General features: G+C 44.3%; 1 protein-coding gene across 1 annotated transcript in view; it reads right to left on the minus strand.

Annotated features, from left to right (window-relative positions):
- LOC124605958 overlaps positions 1–18174 on the minus strand; it is a 112133-nt gene that overhangs the window by 36827 nt on the left and 57132 nt on the right. The window contains exon 3 of the mRNA XM_047137921.1: positions 8848–8992. Coding sequence (XP_046993877.1) covers positions 8848–8992 — 145 coding nt within the window. The remainder of the gene's footprint in view (positions 1–8847; positions 8993–18174) is intronic.

The raw sequence follows: 18174 nt of genomic DNA on the forward strand, positions 1-18174 counted from the left end.
GTTAGGTTTAAGCAGTTCTAAGTTCTAGGGGACTGATGACCTCAGCAGTTAAGTGTCATAGTGCTCCGAGCCATTTGAACCTTTTCTTAAGTGTGGTGAATCCACGGCAATACCTTGTTTTCTAGTTGTTTCTTAACTGATTTCAAATTCATTTTATGGTTGTACTTCTTGGGTTCTGATAACTGTCTTGTTTTAATATGAACTTATACTAAGTAACTGCTGCATTCTACTGAAAATTGTGGGGAATTATCTGAAAATTAAGTGTGTGTAAATCAAAGTATGACTACCAGCCATGGTTCGCCATCCCGTTTCCCGTCCTGATAATAGTTGTGGTATGGATTGTGCAAGTTCTTATTCAACGCGCCACGTACCACCCATAATGCTCCAAACGTTCTTAAGTGGGGAAAGATCTGGCGATTTTCCTGGTCAAGGTATGCTTTGCACGCACATTCACAAGCAGTAGAGACTCCGTTGTGTCGGGAGGGCATTATCTTATTGCAACCCAAGTCAAGGATGGCTTGCCGTGAAAGGCAACAAAATGGGGCGTAGAATGTCGTCGACGTATCGATGTAATGTAAGGACGCCGCGAAAGAAAACCGAAGGAGCCCCGGTATGAAACGAAACACCAGCCCAGACCATCACTCCTGGTCGTCAGGCCGTATGCCGGGCCTCACTTCAGCCCATGGTGTCTCCAGAAACGTTTTCATCCTGGAATCTCTTTGTCTGGAGTATAGATGTCTTGGGTGATGAGTCCCGCTTCGAACTGAGGCCCGATGCCACCAAAGACGTGTCTGGAGACGCTCCAGGCAGCGTTGGATTATCAACCTGACTCCAGCCCGCCGTGTGGCCCGACAAACAGGTTTGACGGTCTCGAGTGGCATTTCTTCATACCAGGACGCCTTTGGTTGTCATCCGCTGAACACTTACACCACGGAGGCACAGCGCCAATATCCCGAGACCCGTTTTCTTGACCTCAAGGCAAGCCATCCTGGCCTTACATTCAGTAAGATAATGCCCGTCTGCACATGGCGAGAGAGTCTGCTTCCTGCATTCGTGCTTGCCAAACCATACCTTTGCCAGCAAGGTCACCGGATCTCTCCCCAGTTAACAAACGTTTGGAGAGCTAAGCACAGGGCTCTCCAACCATCTCGGGATTTCAATTATCTAACGCGCTATTAGGACAGAATTTGCCTCGATACCCCCTGAAGATGGACCAACAACTTTATCAATCAATGTTAAGAAAGATAACTGCTTGCGTAAGGGCCAGAGGTGGACCAACCCGTTACTCCCATTCTCGATATGTGAAGCTCTTTCGCTTGAATAAGCCATCGAATTTTTCTGAAATTGTAATCACTTGTTCGTCTGTATATGCCTATCACATCTAGAAATTTCAGCGATTTCCACCCTATTCGGAGAGTTCCACTTTGAGGCGTCTTTTTATATATTGGTATTTTCCGTGCTTGCAAGTCTTTTCTGCATTCCATGAGATGCTGGAGAATTATATGAATGTCGAAACGCACAGTGCTTGACAAGAAAAGTGTAGCAAGCAAAAGGCATGGTCAGATGTCAATGTAACTCCGTGTATGTCCACACAGCGTCGGCAGGTATGCAGATAACTAAAGTTGCAATTCTGTGTGACACACAGACTGGTCACTTGAGTGTATATGTCTTGTTCCTGTTTAGCATCGTTATCAGCACTGGTAGGATTTTAGAGGGGCGTCAACTGATTCTGCTGTGGAGTGCTCGCTGCGGAGGATAAGGACAGGCCGCGTCGCAGTGTGAGACAGCGTTATCAGCACCTGTAGTTTTGACACCATCTCACCAGCTAGTCGAATGCTGAAGTATCAGATGTGGCGCATTCCGGTGTGACAGTAGCCCTAAATTGGACTGTATGAGAATGTGAGGACAGGTATACTCGTCATTAAGGTTGTGAGCGACTAAGTGTGACCACAAAAAGGGAGGATAGCCCATACTGTGCAACAAGCAACCTCTTTACATCTGCGCCTGCCATCACAGAACAAGCAATGGACTCCCAGCAATATTCATTGTCATCCCACACCATTGATCGGAGCCGGCCGGAGTGGCCAACCGGTTCTAGGGACTACACAGTCTGAACCGCGCGACCGCTACGGTCGCAGGTTCGAATCCTGCCTCGAACCCACTATTTCACCCCTACAAGGCTGAATTTATAAAAATGTCGAAATAGCTATTTCTTTATTTCTGACCGTGAAACCGAACTCCAATTTTCATAGGTCTAGCTTCAAAATTACCTTTGTAGCGACAGTTTTGAAAAAGCCCTTGATCTCCTATTTCACCCTTTAAGGTTGGAATTTCGAAAATCCCTTCTTAACTGACGCATACAGTATAAGATCCACACCTTCTCCAAATTTCTACCCTTATCGGTTTGCGATGGACGATGATGAGTCAGTCATGACATTGCCTGATATGTACAGAGATAGAAAAGATAGAAATGATAATATGTGACATCACCGTCAATAAAAATGGCTATTTCCAGGTGAACACAGCGTGGAATCGGCCCATAGCAAGACAAAGCAAAAGCGGCAGATGCGGTACGAAACCATACAGCCGGTAGCACAGCCGTATAAGCAAGAAGGCAGCAATCTCACATTAGCCAATTATAGCTTGACAAGGTCTGAGGCGCGAACGCCCCAAAAAAAAGAATAATAATAATAATAATAAAATAAAAAATAAAAAAAGTTGCAAATGGCTCTGAGCACTATGGGACTTAACATCTGTGCTCATAAGTCCCCTAGAACTTAGAACTACTTAAACCTAACTAACCTAAGAACATCACACAAATCCATGCCCGAGGCAGGATTCGAACCTGCGACCATAGCGGTCACGCGGTTCCAGACTGAAGCGCCTAGAACCGCACGGCCACACCGGCCGGCCTCGCCCAAAAGACCGACAACCTACACTGACTAAACACATGGTGATAGCCTGGTGCTCCACATTTGGAACACAGTATAGCAACGTAGTATGTACCTGTGGTCTACGGGTCAGTATACCCTCACTGTGCGCCGATCTGGCAGCCCTGCGTGTGTCGAACTTCAGTTTACTCTGTCTCCTGGGTGCATCGGTCGATGTCACATCACTCTTGCCTAGAGGAGTTCGTTGTTGTTTGTCTTCTGACATCGGCACTCTATGCCGGCGCTCTGATGTCCTTCGAATCACCCAAGAATATTCCTCGTCGGGGTACAGCAAGTTTCAGTTTTGACACGAGTACACTTCATATGTATGACTCTCTAGAAATTCACGGTTAATGGGTAGATACGATTAGAGTTACATCTGAACAGACAGATACTGCTTATTTTGATTCGGATCTGTATGTAATTTTTTGTGAAGTTTCACGAACCCTTGCAAGTAGACTGGGTTCTCTCTCGGGTTATTTCTCAGGTGGTGTTTACACAGTCTAATGGTTCCTTCTTGTAAATGCAGCGACCGAGTACATTTCGGTTGGAGTTTATAATCTTACACCCGAAGTGGACGATTCACTTCTTACGACGGCGTTGCTTCCTTATGGCATCGTTCGGCATATCAAGCGGGAACGCTGGTCTGCTCACCGCCGCTTGCAATGTCACAGTGGTATCCGAACCGTAGAAATGTATGTTCGAAAGAATATTCCTTCATGCCGGAATGTTTGTGGTTACCGGACTCGTGTTACGTATGCAGAACAAGAAGGAACCTACTTCTTTTGTAATGAAAGTGGCCATCTCTGATCGAGTTGTCCTCTGCGTGATAATGAAAAACCTTGTCGTTACGACAATTTATTTATGATTCCCAAGCTGATTTTTATTTTCAAGATGTGCTATTTGACGTGTTTTGTCTTACTAGATATTAGATGTCTTTTAATGTTGCGACAGAAAGCTCTACTGGCGTGGCAGTGTTTTATGGGGACTTGGAAACGCTGGTCAACGCTGGACAACGGTAGGGATACTGGGTGTTATTTTTATGGTCTCGCCTTAATTTTTCTTTATGCTGTATCTGGATCTGGTAGCAAATATTACAGATCGCGCGTTTATAGGAAAGGTACCAATTATTTACATCGTTAAAACCCGAGAGACATTCTGATGGCCCTCTTTCTAACAATCTTAATTTTTCGTGTTCCTCTTTTTATTGCTTTTTATTACTGTAACGCCATTTATACGTTATAAACTCACTACAGACTTCAACTGTTGTATCCCCCTTTATTTTCGCTGTTTCAATTGATTATTGAATACTAGTGTATGCCGACATTAGCGACAACTGGTGAACTTACAACACAAACTTCTTGTGCTACTGTACGGCAGTTTGTTTTTAACAGTAGTGCTACTGCCAACATGACTCGTACATATGATGTTATTTACATGTATTTGACGATGCTGGTGCTGATTCCACATTTAACATTTCACGATACCACTATGGCTGCAATACATTAGGCCGGCCGGAGTGGCCGAGCAGTTCTAGGCGCTTCAGTCTGGAACCGCGCGACTGCTACGGTCGCAGGTTCGAATCCTGCCTCGGGCATGGATGTGTGTGATGTCCTTAGGTTAGTTAGGTTTAAGTAGTTCTAAGTTCTAGGGGACTGATGACCTCCGATGTTAAGTCCCATAGTGCTCAGAGCCATTTAAATCATTTTTTTGCAATACATTAGGACTTTGTTTTTGTGAGACAGGTATGCCTCTTCATATTTAAAGCACACAAATTTATATATTGTCAGTACTACTTTTCTTTATGGTCTATGTATTGTTTTTAAGTTGTAGACAATCTGCGAGTGTATTTATGTTTTTCCCATTTTTGCTGCAGATCTGATGATGGTCATTAAAGACCGAAACCGGTAATCTGTTAACAAAAAGTTTGTGACCATAGACATAAATTAGAGGAAACATACTTAATGATATGGTGGCGTCACTAAGTCTGCAGGAAGCTTCGATCTGCAGGTATCGCACATTAGTGCGTTTTCGTATTTTACAGCTACTTCTAGGAGTCGATTGGGTCGTATTTATTTGTCTGTTTTACCATCTGGCCAGCTCTTATCAATTGATGCAGTCTATGCCAGCTTCACTTTTTATTGAATTTAACCTTGTGTTTGACCGATATAGTCACGATTTTCTGTAGCAAGTGCCGACGGCTGTTGGTTTTACTGATGCCGCACGACGGAAAAGACCTCTCTCATTATTAGCTTCCAAGGGTGTATTGAAGTGAATAGTCTCACTCCCAAGGTGTGTCAAGGTGTTCTGCAGGAAGTCCCCTTCTGTGCCGTTATTCGTGCTGTTTCTGAAACCGTCATTGCGGCCCATAGCTGCTCGTGTCATTATTGGGAGAAAGGTTCATCTTTCACGCTTATACCTGTGATGTTATTGTACTTCTTTGCACTCATGGCGATATATCGATGCTCAATGACTTTTTCGAAGCATTTAGCCGTCTTGCAGAAGCACAGATTAACGATCGGAAGTTTCGGTTACTCATTCTGCCTGGATTTGACGCGGTTGAGATTCTACCGGCTATGGTGGTGGCCCGCTTTCGATCGTTGGGCGTTATAATCGACCGTTGTCCAATGAAGATGACTGCGTTACACTGGAAGTACGCCACTGACAGGATTCAAAGAGCATCGCTTTTTCTTGTTACTTCATAAGGTTGCGAGATACTCGTACCAAGGCACTGGACCATGGCCAGTCTGCCCTTTGTCAATGTGGCTTATGTCGGTGGATTTCTGTATTTGCGCCTCCTTCCCCCCTGAGATGATTCCGGATTCACCTGTGTTTAGATCATACACTTTCCTTACCACGTATCGTTTCCACAACGCCACCAGGCAGCATTTAGTGTCACAGTGGACAGTGGTTATACTTTTATGGCTCATCAATCTATAACTACTTGACGGGGCTGGAAGACAGATATTATTTTATTGAGTGCAATCACCGCAAGTCCCTTCAGTCATACCGCCTTTAACGATGTCTTGTTCCGCACTTATTACAACGACGCTACAGTGCACTTGCACATGACAGTGACAACAACGATGAAACCTGTAGGCAGTACAAAAGTAAATAAAAGTGTTTATGGTTCAAAAGGCTCTGAGCACTATGGGACTTAACAGCTATGGTCATCAGTCCCCTAGAACTTAGAACTACTTAAACCTAACTAACCTAAGGACATCACACAACACCCAGTCATCACGAGGCAGAGAAAATCCCTGACCCCGCCGGAAATCGAACCCGGGAACCCGGGCGTGGGAAGCGAGAACGCTACCGCACGACCACGAGCTGCGGACAAGTGTTTATGCCTTCGGCCTTTCAAGTGATGACGTTGCTTTGGATCACTGAAGCTGTGAAGCCAGAATATACAGGATGACTGAGCTGCTTCTGCCGATACCGTATTATGAAACCCGCAATGTTATGTCGCCTTGAAAACCCAGGCGCGAGTTTTTTATATTCCCTCGGTCGCCACGAGCAAACTATAAATCCTACATAAAATATGACCAAGACATTTTTGTAGGCAACTGAATGTAGTTAAATTTTGTTCTGGGATACGTTTTCGCTGTAGGGCGTAGTTTTCGAGTTATTCTAGACAAACGTACAAGAGTGACCTTCAATCGCACTTCCACCCCTACACTGATGCCTCACCAGTCCAGGTATCTAGTATGTTGTTAGTGACACTCCACCTACCACTGTGCAAAAATTTACGGCGACACGAAGTATTCCAGATAAGCCTATTCGACCTTTTATGGTCTTTATTGACTGGGCTATTATGTCACCAGCATAACCCATCATTTCGTTAACAACTTGTATTTTAAACGTGTCCACGAGTGTAATGAAAGAAAATCGACTTTTGTAAACGTTACACTGAAGCTAATTACACTGAAAATTCGGTAAAAATCTTCAACCTCACTAGTACAGTGGTTTCGTACTCAGAAAGCATGACGAATACTAAGGTGTGATTGTTTATTGTGCGAAAAATTCACGAAATTGTTAGATCAAATTTATTCAGACGCCAATTTTACAATCTGCAAGTGCTCGATTACGCCGGTGGTATAATAACGCCAGTCAAGGAACACCAAAAATGTTCGAATGTGGGAAATAATTCATGCAATCACAAATATTTGTTCAGCGGTAGGAGGGAGGAGGAGGAGGATAATAGTGTTTAACGTCCCGTCGACAACGAGGTCATTAGAGACGGAGCGCAAGCTCGGGTGAGGGAAGGATGGGGAAGGAAATCGGCCGTGCCCTTTCAAAGGAACCATCCCGGCATTTGCCTGAAGCGATTTAGGGAAATCACGGAAAACCTAAATCAGGATGGCCGGAGACGGGATTGAACCGTCGTCCTCCCGAATGCGAGTCCAGTGTGCTAACCACTGCGCCACCTCACTCGGTGGTAGGAGGGAGTAGCATGAACAACATACTAGAAATCCTCACCATGTGGATGAGTACAGGAGTGGAGTGTGCTTGAAGATCACTTTTGTAAGATTTTCTTGAACATTCTATATCCCAAAATAATTGTCGTAAAGGAGTGTGACAATACTATAAGCATAAACTACAATAGTGAAACCACAGTCACAGTACATAAAATTTTTCTTTAGAAAGGGAATTACATTACAGGCGCCGGCCGCGGTGGCCGTGCGGTTCTAGGCGCTCCAGTCCGGAGCCGCGCTGCTGCTACGGTCGCAGGTTCGAATCCTGCCTCGGGCATGGATGTGTGTGATGTCCTTAGGTTAGTTAGGTTTAAGTAGTTCTAAGTTCTAGGGGACTACAGCAGTTGAGTCCCATAGTGCTCAGAGCCATTACAGGCTTCAACGGACTATGTCATCATCTTCAAATGTAAAACATCAGTTCGAGAATATACCTCGTATAATGGGAATCATTAACAACTCCTTTTGCCCAGCTGGGCATTATGATTCTATATTCCGACATAACTATCTTAAAGGAGTGAGACTATGTTATAAGTTAAATGTTTATTTGACACTAAGATAATGTAGCCATAGTCACAGTACATACTACATAGCTGCGTAAGGAGTTTTAAATGATTCCCATTATGTATTATCCAATGTTTTACATTTGAAAATGACGGCGTAGTTCGTTGGTAACCGGTAATATAACACCATTTTTAAAGAAAAATTTTATGTACTCTGACTGCGGCTTCACTATTGTCGTGTCAAATAAACATGTTCTTGAATAATTCGGAAACTAGAGTTTCTAGTGGCAAAGTACCCTGGTACAAAACTTAACTTCATTAAATTACTTATAAAAACGTCCTCTTCATTTTTCTGTAGTACTAATAGTCTAAGCTAGCGAGAGAATATTGGAATCTCACGCATGGTTTTTGAAAGCGAAATGTAACACTACAGGTTGCATAAAATGACATCGTTAGGGGCAGCTGAATCAATCTCTATATGTTCCAGGCATCAAGGGACTAAGCTGACACGTCGAACACCGTTGTAAAGTGGTCTTTCATGAGTAAACAACTATCTTGCTAAGTAATAGCAACGAGGTGTCGCCGACCGAAGCCCCTATCCGAAGGACAGATCGAGTGTGGCACATGCCTCAATCCATGAGACAACACAAACTCATTTGTGACTGACCCGAAAACACTAACGCTAAAACTGGTCATTGGAATTATTCTACAATCTATTCTCCTCCCCTTCCCGATGGAATAGTGTCTGTGAATATTTTTCCCACTACTGCGGCCTTGCAGTGGGTTACTTCCGTCGTGAACACCTCGTCACAGTCGTTTGCTAGCTGCGACCCGAGATACTGTAGAGAGGTAACGTGGACAGAAGACGGTAGTAGGGAGCGAAGACTGGGGTAGATTGCGGCTCCATGGGCACGTCTGTTGCTGAAGCACAGCGAGACTTACCGGGGATGGTGTAGTTGACTTCGGCGGCGCGCCGGCCGTCATATGGCTGGGACTCCACGCGGATGTTGTAGCAGCACTCCTGCATCACGCGCGGGTCGTTCTTCACGTTGGTCACCTCTGGCGGGACTACCGCCCACGATGTCATCTGCACAAACAAGTAGAAGAAATGTACTCTGCAACATATACATCTACGTACATAGTCTACAAGCCACAACACGGAGAGTGTCAGACTACCTTGTTAGCACATCCCTGAGATTAACACGGTGACCTAAGCAGGAACAGAGCACTCCCCATAAGACCATGTGAAATACTGTTTCGAAGTCACGCAACAGAAACTGATAAGTATCTGAGTTGAAACGAGGCTGGCACAATTAATCATGAAATATGGGTAGGGGAAGTAGGTGGTGAACCCTCATATTTCTCTTTACAAGTTGGTAACACTGTTTTTTGGCCGTTGGACCGTAAAGACAGCCGGTAAATTCAGCACCACCATGAGGATTGGTAGCGTCAGACATTGTTGTTGTGCAAAACAATTTGTTAAATTCTTGTGGTCGTGTATCTTACTCTCTGTTCTTTGGTGTTCAGTAAGGAACTTAAGACGTCGTATTAAGAGGATGGAATGAAAAATAATGCCTTCACCTTCGTTAGTTGCGTTTGGTTCAAATGGCTCTGAGCACTGTGGGACTTAACATCTGAGATCATCAGTACCCTACAACTTAGAACTACTTAAATCTAACGAACCTAAGGACATCACACACATCCATGCCCGAGGCAGGTTTCGAACCTACGACCGCAGCCGTCGCGCGGTACCGGACTGAAGTGCCTAGAACCGCTCGGCCACTGTGGCCGGCAATTGGATTTGGATGGGAATATTTTTATAACTCAAACGCAGAAATAATTCTAAGAATGTGATCTTTAATTACCAATATTCACTTTTCCACATAATCACCATCCAGTTGGATACATTTCTGCCAAAGATGATCAAGCTTTCTGAAGCCGTCACGGAAGAAGTCGACACTCCATAGAGTGGCATTTCGTCTCCTTGTCATAAACGTGTACCCACGTTTCGCCTCCTGTCACAATTGAGTGGAGAACGGCATCATCTTCATTCTTGTAACGCGAGAGGAGTTTCTGGCAAATTTCAAGCTTGTATACTTTCATTTCAGGAGCCGGCATCCAGGTTACTCATCGTGCACAGATCTCCTGATAGCCACGCAAAGCAATAATGTGCCCCACACGTTCCTGTGAAATGCCGATTGTGCTTGCAGTTTCTCTCTGAGTGATACAACGATCGTCCTGAATCAATGTGTCAACATTTTGGCCGGCCGAATTGGCCGTGCGGTTAAAGGCGCTGCAGTCTGGAACCGCAAGACCGCTACGGTCGCAGGTTCGAATCCTGCCTCGGGCATGGATGTTTGTGATGTCCTTAGGTTAGTTAGGTTTAACTAGTTCTAAGTTCTAGGGGACTAATGACCTCAGCAGTTGAGTCCCATAGTGCTCAGAGCCATTTGAACCATTTTTTCAACATTTTGCTTGTGAAACTCGGTGGATGCTGTCACAGGACGTCCAACTTTTTCACGCAGGTCAGATATACCCGCCGCAACATCTTTAAACTTACTCGCCCAAAGACGCACAGTACTCACATCAACACAATCACCATAAACCGCTCCTTTCTGGTGACACCTTCTGTGGTCAAGAACTCAATGACTGAACGTTGCTTAAATTTCATTGACCGACCGTCTGCGCAGGGTTCCAAACTTTACACTGTAACAACAGAACCGTTCAAAGCTAAGCCTTCCCGCCAATTGGAACTGTAGAGAAGAGGCTACTGAACAAGCCAGTATCTTCCGAATACCAATGCTGCCAACTGTTGAAGAGTTACGAAGGTGGAGGCATTACTTTTCAGGTACAAGCAATGGTGCAAAAACCTGACCCATCTGATATTACCCCATGACTTCGTTACATATAACATAGGCGTGACGTAAGAGGTATATGCTTTTAACGGTACGATAACTGTGTGTAGACGTTTTAACAATTACATATAGAATTTACAATTACCTTGCTCCTTTTTTTGGTCAATTTTTGTCACTAATAACTTGATTAATTATCGTTACTGAAGAGGTATATTTTCATTTGACATGGGACCATTAAACGCTTTATACAATCGGGAAATTAAGACATGACTTAATAGCGATCCGAGGAAAGTGGCACCCAGTACCAAATTTCTCAGTTCTTCGGATTTGCATGTAGTAGAATAGCAACAATATAAAATGACCCATTTGACTTTAAATGAGACGTGTCTTTTTCCACTTAATACAAATGCATTTGGCGAAGATGAAATTTCACCATCAGAACCAACAAAAACAATGATACCAGACTGCCAGAACGTGAGTCAGTTACCGCCTCTTCTCCACATCCTGGTCTGTCCACTGTTGTGCAGACACAGTCTTCATGCACCGTATTATCGGAGCGTGTAAGGCCAGTTCCATATTATGGCCGGCCGGTGTGGCCGAGCGGTTCTAGGCGCTTCAGCCTGGAACCGCGCGACCGCTACGGTCGCAGGTTCGAATCCTGCCTCGGGCATGGATGTGTGTGATGTCCTTAGGTTAGTTAGGTTTAAGTAGTTCTAAGTTCTAGGGGACTGATGACCTCAGATGTTGAGTCCCATAGTGCTCAGAGCCATTTGAACCATCCATATTATGAGAGACCATCATCAACCAGCTGAAGAGGAATGTGCGCGGTGTCCACGGACTCTCCCTACAAAAATGCTTACTGTGCAACAAAAGCATATTCCTGGCAGGTTAAAAAAAAGGTATTGAAGGACTTCGGGTGTAGACCAATAAAAGAGTCAGAATATCAGAGGACGCGTTAGGCAAACAGCTCATCTGAAGGGGAGAATGAAACGTCTTTATTCTTTGCGAAGAGGTATGCTCGTCAACAAGAAAATCAGATGGCGGGATGAAGCATTTAAAGTGTCAGAAGTGGGCTCATGGGGATTGTACAGTACTTTCTGAGTGAGGCATTACCGTAACAAAATCATAACTTTTATTATGAAGTGTTCCTATTTAATACACGTGTATCTCGCGTAACAGGGTAGCTTCTTCTTGAGCCCTGTTCTTCACCGTCTCCATTCTCTTCTTCACGTCTAGAGCTGCTTCGTCAGTAGGTTCACAGACATGTTACGACACGTAAAATTCTTCCATTTTTAGAATAATCTTACCTTTGTAATGATCGAACTATTCGCCTGAGGACACTCACATAACAACACCTTTCCTACGCTTGCTAACTTTACGGTACGTGTTAACTTTGCAATGAGCGGACGGCCTGCCCTTGGTCGATGTTACTGCATCCATGCTGATAGTCACACTAGAAACTTCGGAAACAAAGTAAGAGTAGACACTTGTGTTTCTGCTAGTGCTTGTGGTGATGGTGCGGGGGGGGGGGGGGGGGGAGGGGTCATGGGTATAAGGTTACGTAATAATATGCAGTGCGATAGTGGCTGCAAGTATTATTGTTTAAGCTAGACACAACACGTGATTAATGCGGATATGTACGCGTGAGCTGGTCACGTTTAGAGGGCAGTCAACTGAAATTCGAACACCCTCGCCACAACTGGACTATGGAATGGTTCCATTCAAAAGTAGTCACCACACGCGTTAAGATATACATGCCACTGGGAGACGATTAGTTCCCGTTTCGTAGAACGCTGTCGGCCGCTGAAGGATCCACAACCGCACCCACTCTTCCTCGTGCCACTGAAACCGACATCCATGCATGTCTTTCTTACTGTCGCCAAAGATGTGAAAATCACACGGTGAAGTTCCTGGGAGGATGTTGCATTGTTCCCCAACGAAACTGCTGAAGTGTGGCCTTCCTCCCATTGGCGGTGTGGGGACGGGCATTACCATACAACAGGATGTGTCCTTCCGACAGCATTCCGTCAACCTGAAGCCAAAGTGAAAAGCCAACAGGGGAAATTTATCTGCTCCGTCAGAGAAACACAAAGGTTTTCACACAAGTTCCGGAAAGGTCATGATGACCTTCTTCGACTGCAGAGCGATGTATATTGAAGAAACTGCGATGCACCGTAAAGTCAAAACGTCCGGAATGCTATCGGACGGAATTATCATCAGGCACGATAACGCCCGCCCCCACTCTGCAAATCCGACTAAGGGTGCGCTTCGGTGATTTGGTTCGAAAGCATTGCAACATCCCATGTGGTCTTCACACCTTGGGCGACTTGAAGAAAGACATGCCCGTACGTCGTTTTAAGTCGGACAAGGAAGTGCAAGAATGGATGCGGTTGTGGAACTTTCAGCGGCCGACCGTGTACTAGGAAACAGGAACTGATCGTATCGTCTTCCAACGGGAGAAATGCCCTAAAGAGTGCGGTCATTTGAATGGAACCACTGCATGGTTCGGTTTTCATTTGACTGCCCCTTACATATCCATGATGTTTAAGAAGAAACCGCAGAGGCCATTGCGTTAATTGTTGGTTCTCACTATAGAGAACTGCCTAATTTTGATTGTGTTAAATATGTGTGTAAGTTTGTGATGCTACCTAAACGATAAATAAAAAATTTCGTAACTACAGTATTAATAGATGCCACTGGTTACCACTGTGAATGGGGCCCTTCCGCAACCATGACGACAAGATTCCTTTCGAATCTGTTCAAAAACAATTATTAACTGTGCAGCCGTGGAGCACTGGATCAGGGCAAACGTATGTATCTGTATTAATCACGCGGGAGCGACCTCTCATATCACTTGAGCAAAGCATACTTACGTATCCGTTGTCACTCAGCCGCGTGCGACCACTTAAGCCAACTATTTGTGTGTACCTTAAGCAATAGTACTTGCGGCCGCTACCGCGCTGCAGTTTGTTACGCAACGTTAAGCGTCCATAAATCTCCGATGTCCGCAAGTCTCCGTGGCCACATGTTCCTGGAGACCATGCCGCAGCCCCTATGTAAAGACCAGATCTTTCAGTGTGTGATAATCACATCTTTGACGAACTAAAGAAGACATGCGTGGACGTCAGTCACAGTCGCACGAGGAAGTGCAAGAGTGGATGCGGTTGTGGATCAATCAGCGGCCGGCTGGAGTGGCCGTGCGGTTCTAGGCGCTACAGTCTGGAACCGAGCGACCGCTACGGTCGCAGGTTCGAATCCTGCCTCGGGCATGGATGTGTGTGATGTCCTTAGGTTAGTTAGGTTTAATTAGTTCTAAGATATAGGTGACTGATGACCTCAGAAGTTAAGTCGCATAGTGCTCAGAGCCATTTGAACCATTTTTTTTATCAATCAGCGCCCGACCGCGCAGGACAGGGCTTGATCGTTTCGCGTCCCAGTGGGATAAATGTCCTAATTTGTGTGGTGATTACTTTTCAATGGCACCATTCCATAATCCCATTGGGACTGGTATTCGGTTTCAGTTAACTGCCCATTATATACGAGGGCTATTCGGAAAGTAAGGGATGATCGGTCGCGAAATGGAAGCCAATGTGAAAATCTGACGAGGCTGTTCACAGACGTTTTGGGCAGTGTCTCTAGTATGCCCGTCGATCGCATCAAGACCCTCTTTTGAGTTGTGAGCGCACTGTGTGCGAGGAAAGTTGCCTACAACAACGATGTCTCCCGCTAAGTAGGAGGGCCCGCTAAGAGGCATCGCCATAATGAATGCAGCCCATCTAGCACAACTGCCATGCACTTCCTTCTTCATGGCAATTCCCAGCCGCACTCTACAGGGACAGTGAAGGCGCGCCTGCAGTCTTTTCGATGGGAAGTGTTCGATCACCCACAACACAGCCCTAATTAACTCGTCCTGAGTATCATGTGTGTTCACATGAAACGCTGGGTACGAAGACAACACTTGGGCGCAGGCTGCGTGCTATAGACCAGCGTAGAGAATTATCAGAAAGCACAGGCGGCTGCCTTCTATGACGATGGTGTTGGAAATTTTGTATAACGCTCCGACAAATTTCTAAGTCGGAGCGGTGACTATGTAGAGAAGTACCTGGGAAGTATAGCTAAATGTGCGAAGAAAACAGTTTTGATTTTCACTGTGGTTTCCATTTCGCTACCGATCGTTCCTTACTTTCCGAACAACAATCGTATATTCATGATGTTTAAAAAGAAATGTCTGAGGTCAAATGTTATGTCACCTACATTAAAAACTTGTGCTTTAAATCTCGGTTTGAGTGTAGGGATACCAGAGACTCCATTCCGTGAGTTAAGGTTTAAGATTACTTTCGCCCAGTTGAAAGACAGCTTTAAGCATTGATTTCATACCGCATAAAAGGAAAGGGGAGGTCAAAATACGGAAACACCGCACAATATAACACATTAGCATGCGTAATACGGTACTGGAAAACCAGTGTCATTCAAAACAGATTCCGATCATCTCGGAATGGATGAATACAGGTATTTTATAAGATTTCAAGGGAATCCTGTTCCATTCTTCATGTAAAATACTCTCAGGTTGAGGTAACTATGTGGAGGTGGTTAACAATCACGCAGACTCGTCTCCAACGTGAATCACAAAGGCTCAATAGTACTGAAATCTCGTGACTGGTGGGCAGGCGACATGTGCCGATTCATCCTCGTGCTCTCAAAAACGAACACTGTACTACGGGATGGACCTGCCTAGCCAAAATGGTCACAACAATCCTTCGCAGTATCGCAGCCTTGTAGAGTAACCATGGGGCCCATGAAATACCACGACATGGCTGCTCAAATCATCGGTGAAACCCCGCCAAGTTTCACTCTTCGGACGTAAACTCGACCAGAGCTTAGAAACAACAAACTGATCCGAACAAATGAGTTTCTTCCATTGCTCCACAGTACATGTTTCATGTCTTCGGTACCGCACTTTCCTCTTACGGACATTTGCACCACTGATATCTAGTTTTAGAATTCTAGCTCGTCCTGAAATCCTCTGCTTGCGGAGCTCCCTTCGTGAAGTTCTGGTGCCGATGGGGCGCGCGAGAGCGACATTCAGTCGTAGATTGACTCTTACAGCTGTCGTTTTCTATTTTTCATGACAATCCCCTTCCATGACTGTCTGTCACGATCACTCGACACACAAGTTCGTCTGCGTTGTGACTTAGCAGACGACGTTCTTTCGCTGTCCCTGTTTGCGGTAGATACATATCTTGAAACAACAAACACCTTCTCTACGGACTACCAACAATTTTCGCATGTTCGAAGTCACTTAACTCCGACATCATACACTCGCAGCTACACAGAACACTCTTCTGACCCCGACATTCACTTGCAACGTGCTGAGATCATTGCAGGGCTGCTTTTCGTCAAATACAACGCAGCCTGGAGGCTTGCCTACAATCTGCATTTATCTTGAAGGATGCATTTGTTGCAGTGTTTCCTTATTTCCGGCCATGTATGTCAGGGAAGAAGTTTACATGATGTCAAGTATCCTTATTAGTTTTTTTATTTATAATTAAGTCGAGATAATATAAATTCGTCGTTTAATAAAACAATATTCAAAGCTACAACTGTGTTCACCATTGAGATCATCAACCTGAGTCTCAAGATACAGTTCATATTGATTAGCACAGCAATAGAAATATCTAATAATACTGAAGCTAGAGTAATTCTCAGGAAAACTGATATAGTGATAGAGGAATGTGTTGAAAGGCCAAATTTAGCTACAGATGCTGAGCTGGAAAATCCTCCCTTGACATGCCTAGGTATCTGTGGTCATGGTGCGATTGATCGAAACGTCTCTACTTGATGATGGTAAAACTGTATAAAGATATTTCTTATCAGTATCTAGACAAAAATGACCTCTGGAAAGATCTGTAATACTTTCCGTGCGAACTGAAAATTGTACTGTAATCTACTAAAAAGTGAACTGTTTACATTCTATACAAGTTGCCACATTTGTCTTTAAGTAAAAAAGTTTTCCGAATCTCCAAATCGAAGGTACTATTGCACATTCTGTGCGGTGGCTGATGGGTCCTAGCTGAATCGATACAAACCGGTGGTACTCGACCGGCGTTGAAAGCTTTCTCTCGCCGCCAAACTTGCTTGACTTCGTTAGCAGAGAGTATTGATTGTAGGACGTTGTCCGGATACGATAGCAAACTTGACTCGCGAACTTAAGCAAAAAGACAAAAAATAAAGAGCACAGTTAAGGCAACAAAGAATCAAAGAATATTAATAACAGTTGCAGTGTACAGTGCTTTGCAAGCTGGGCTACGGTAGGAAGCGACCCAAAACAGGTGAACATCGCTACAAATTGGCACACCAGAATTTTAGAATTTATTGGATACAGTGCAGAATATTTATATCTACTGTCATATTATCTGAAACTGCCATGAGAGCTACATAAAATTCATGTGTAGATGTTATTATCAAATATCGAGTGTTACACTAAAAGAAGGTGGTGTTGAAAATTACCGGAACAATGATAGTAATGTGCCACGATGCAGCGCGCAAGAATACATAATAAACACAAATGACACCTGTCAAATGCTTCCCCCACATTCCGCTAACAGATATCTCAGTGGAAATTACGCAGTTACACTAAGGTCTCAGAATTCTAGAAATTGAACAGATGTATAAATGTTGCCACATTAATCATTTCAGAACCAATCAGGTAGGTTATAACCATTGTAATGAACTATTGCGGCTTGAACGTACAGAGTATCATAGAGGTATCAGGTCTAATACCTGTGATCTTTTACTGTTACTGATTATGTAGTTTTGACGTAAGTAGTGTAGGCAGAGGTTCGATAATAAACGGAAACGTGAGAAACTAGTCCCCGAATTGTCAGTGCAGTTGAGAGGGAAAATAATGATATAACATTTAGTATCGCTGCTGATCCTTTTGAGAAGGCAGTGTTGGAATTCCAAAAATAATAATTTTGTTTAAGTTTAAGTGTGCATGATTGAGCATCAATGAGAAAAGTATTTTTATTTTTACTTATTTTGACTTTAGGCATCATTGAGCAAACAGCCAGCAGTAACAGTACACAGTTAATAAAAAATATTTGAATTAAATTAAAGAGAAAGAGTCAGCTTAGCTTTGGAGGTAACCAATATGCTGAGGAAATCACATGACCTACAAGTCTGTTCTTACAATGTTTTCACCACGCAGGGTGGTCGAGCGGTCTCGGGCGCCTTGCTACGGCTCGCGCGGCTCCCCCCGTCGGAGGTTAAAGTCCTCCCTCAGGTATATGTGTGCTTGTTGTCCTTAGCGTAAGTTAGTTTAAGGTAGATTAAGTAGTGTGTAAGCCTAGTGACCGATGTCCTCAGCAGTTTGGTTTCATAGGAACTCACCACAACTTTCCAAATACAATGTCTT

Source organism: Schistocerca americana, chromosome 3 (assembly GCF_021461395.2).
Source record: "Schistocerca americana isolate TAMUIC-IGC-003095 chromosome 3, iqSchAmer2.1, whole genome shotgun sequence".
NCBI classification, from domain to species: domain Eukaryota; kingdom Metazoa; phylum Arthropoda; class Insecta; order Orthoptera; family Acrididae; genus Schistocerca; species Schistocerca americana.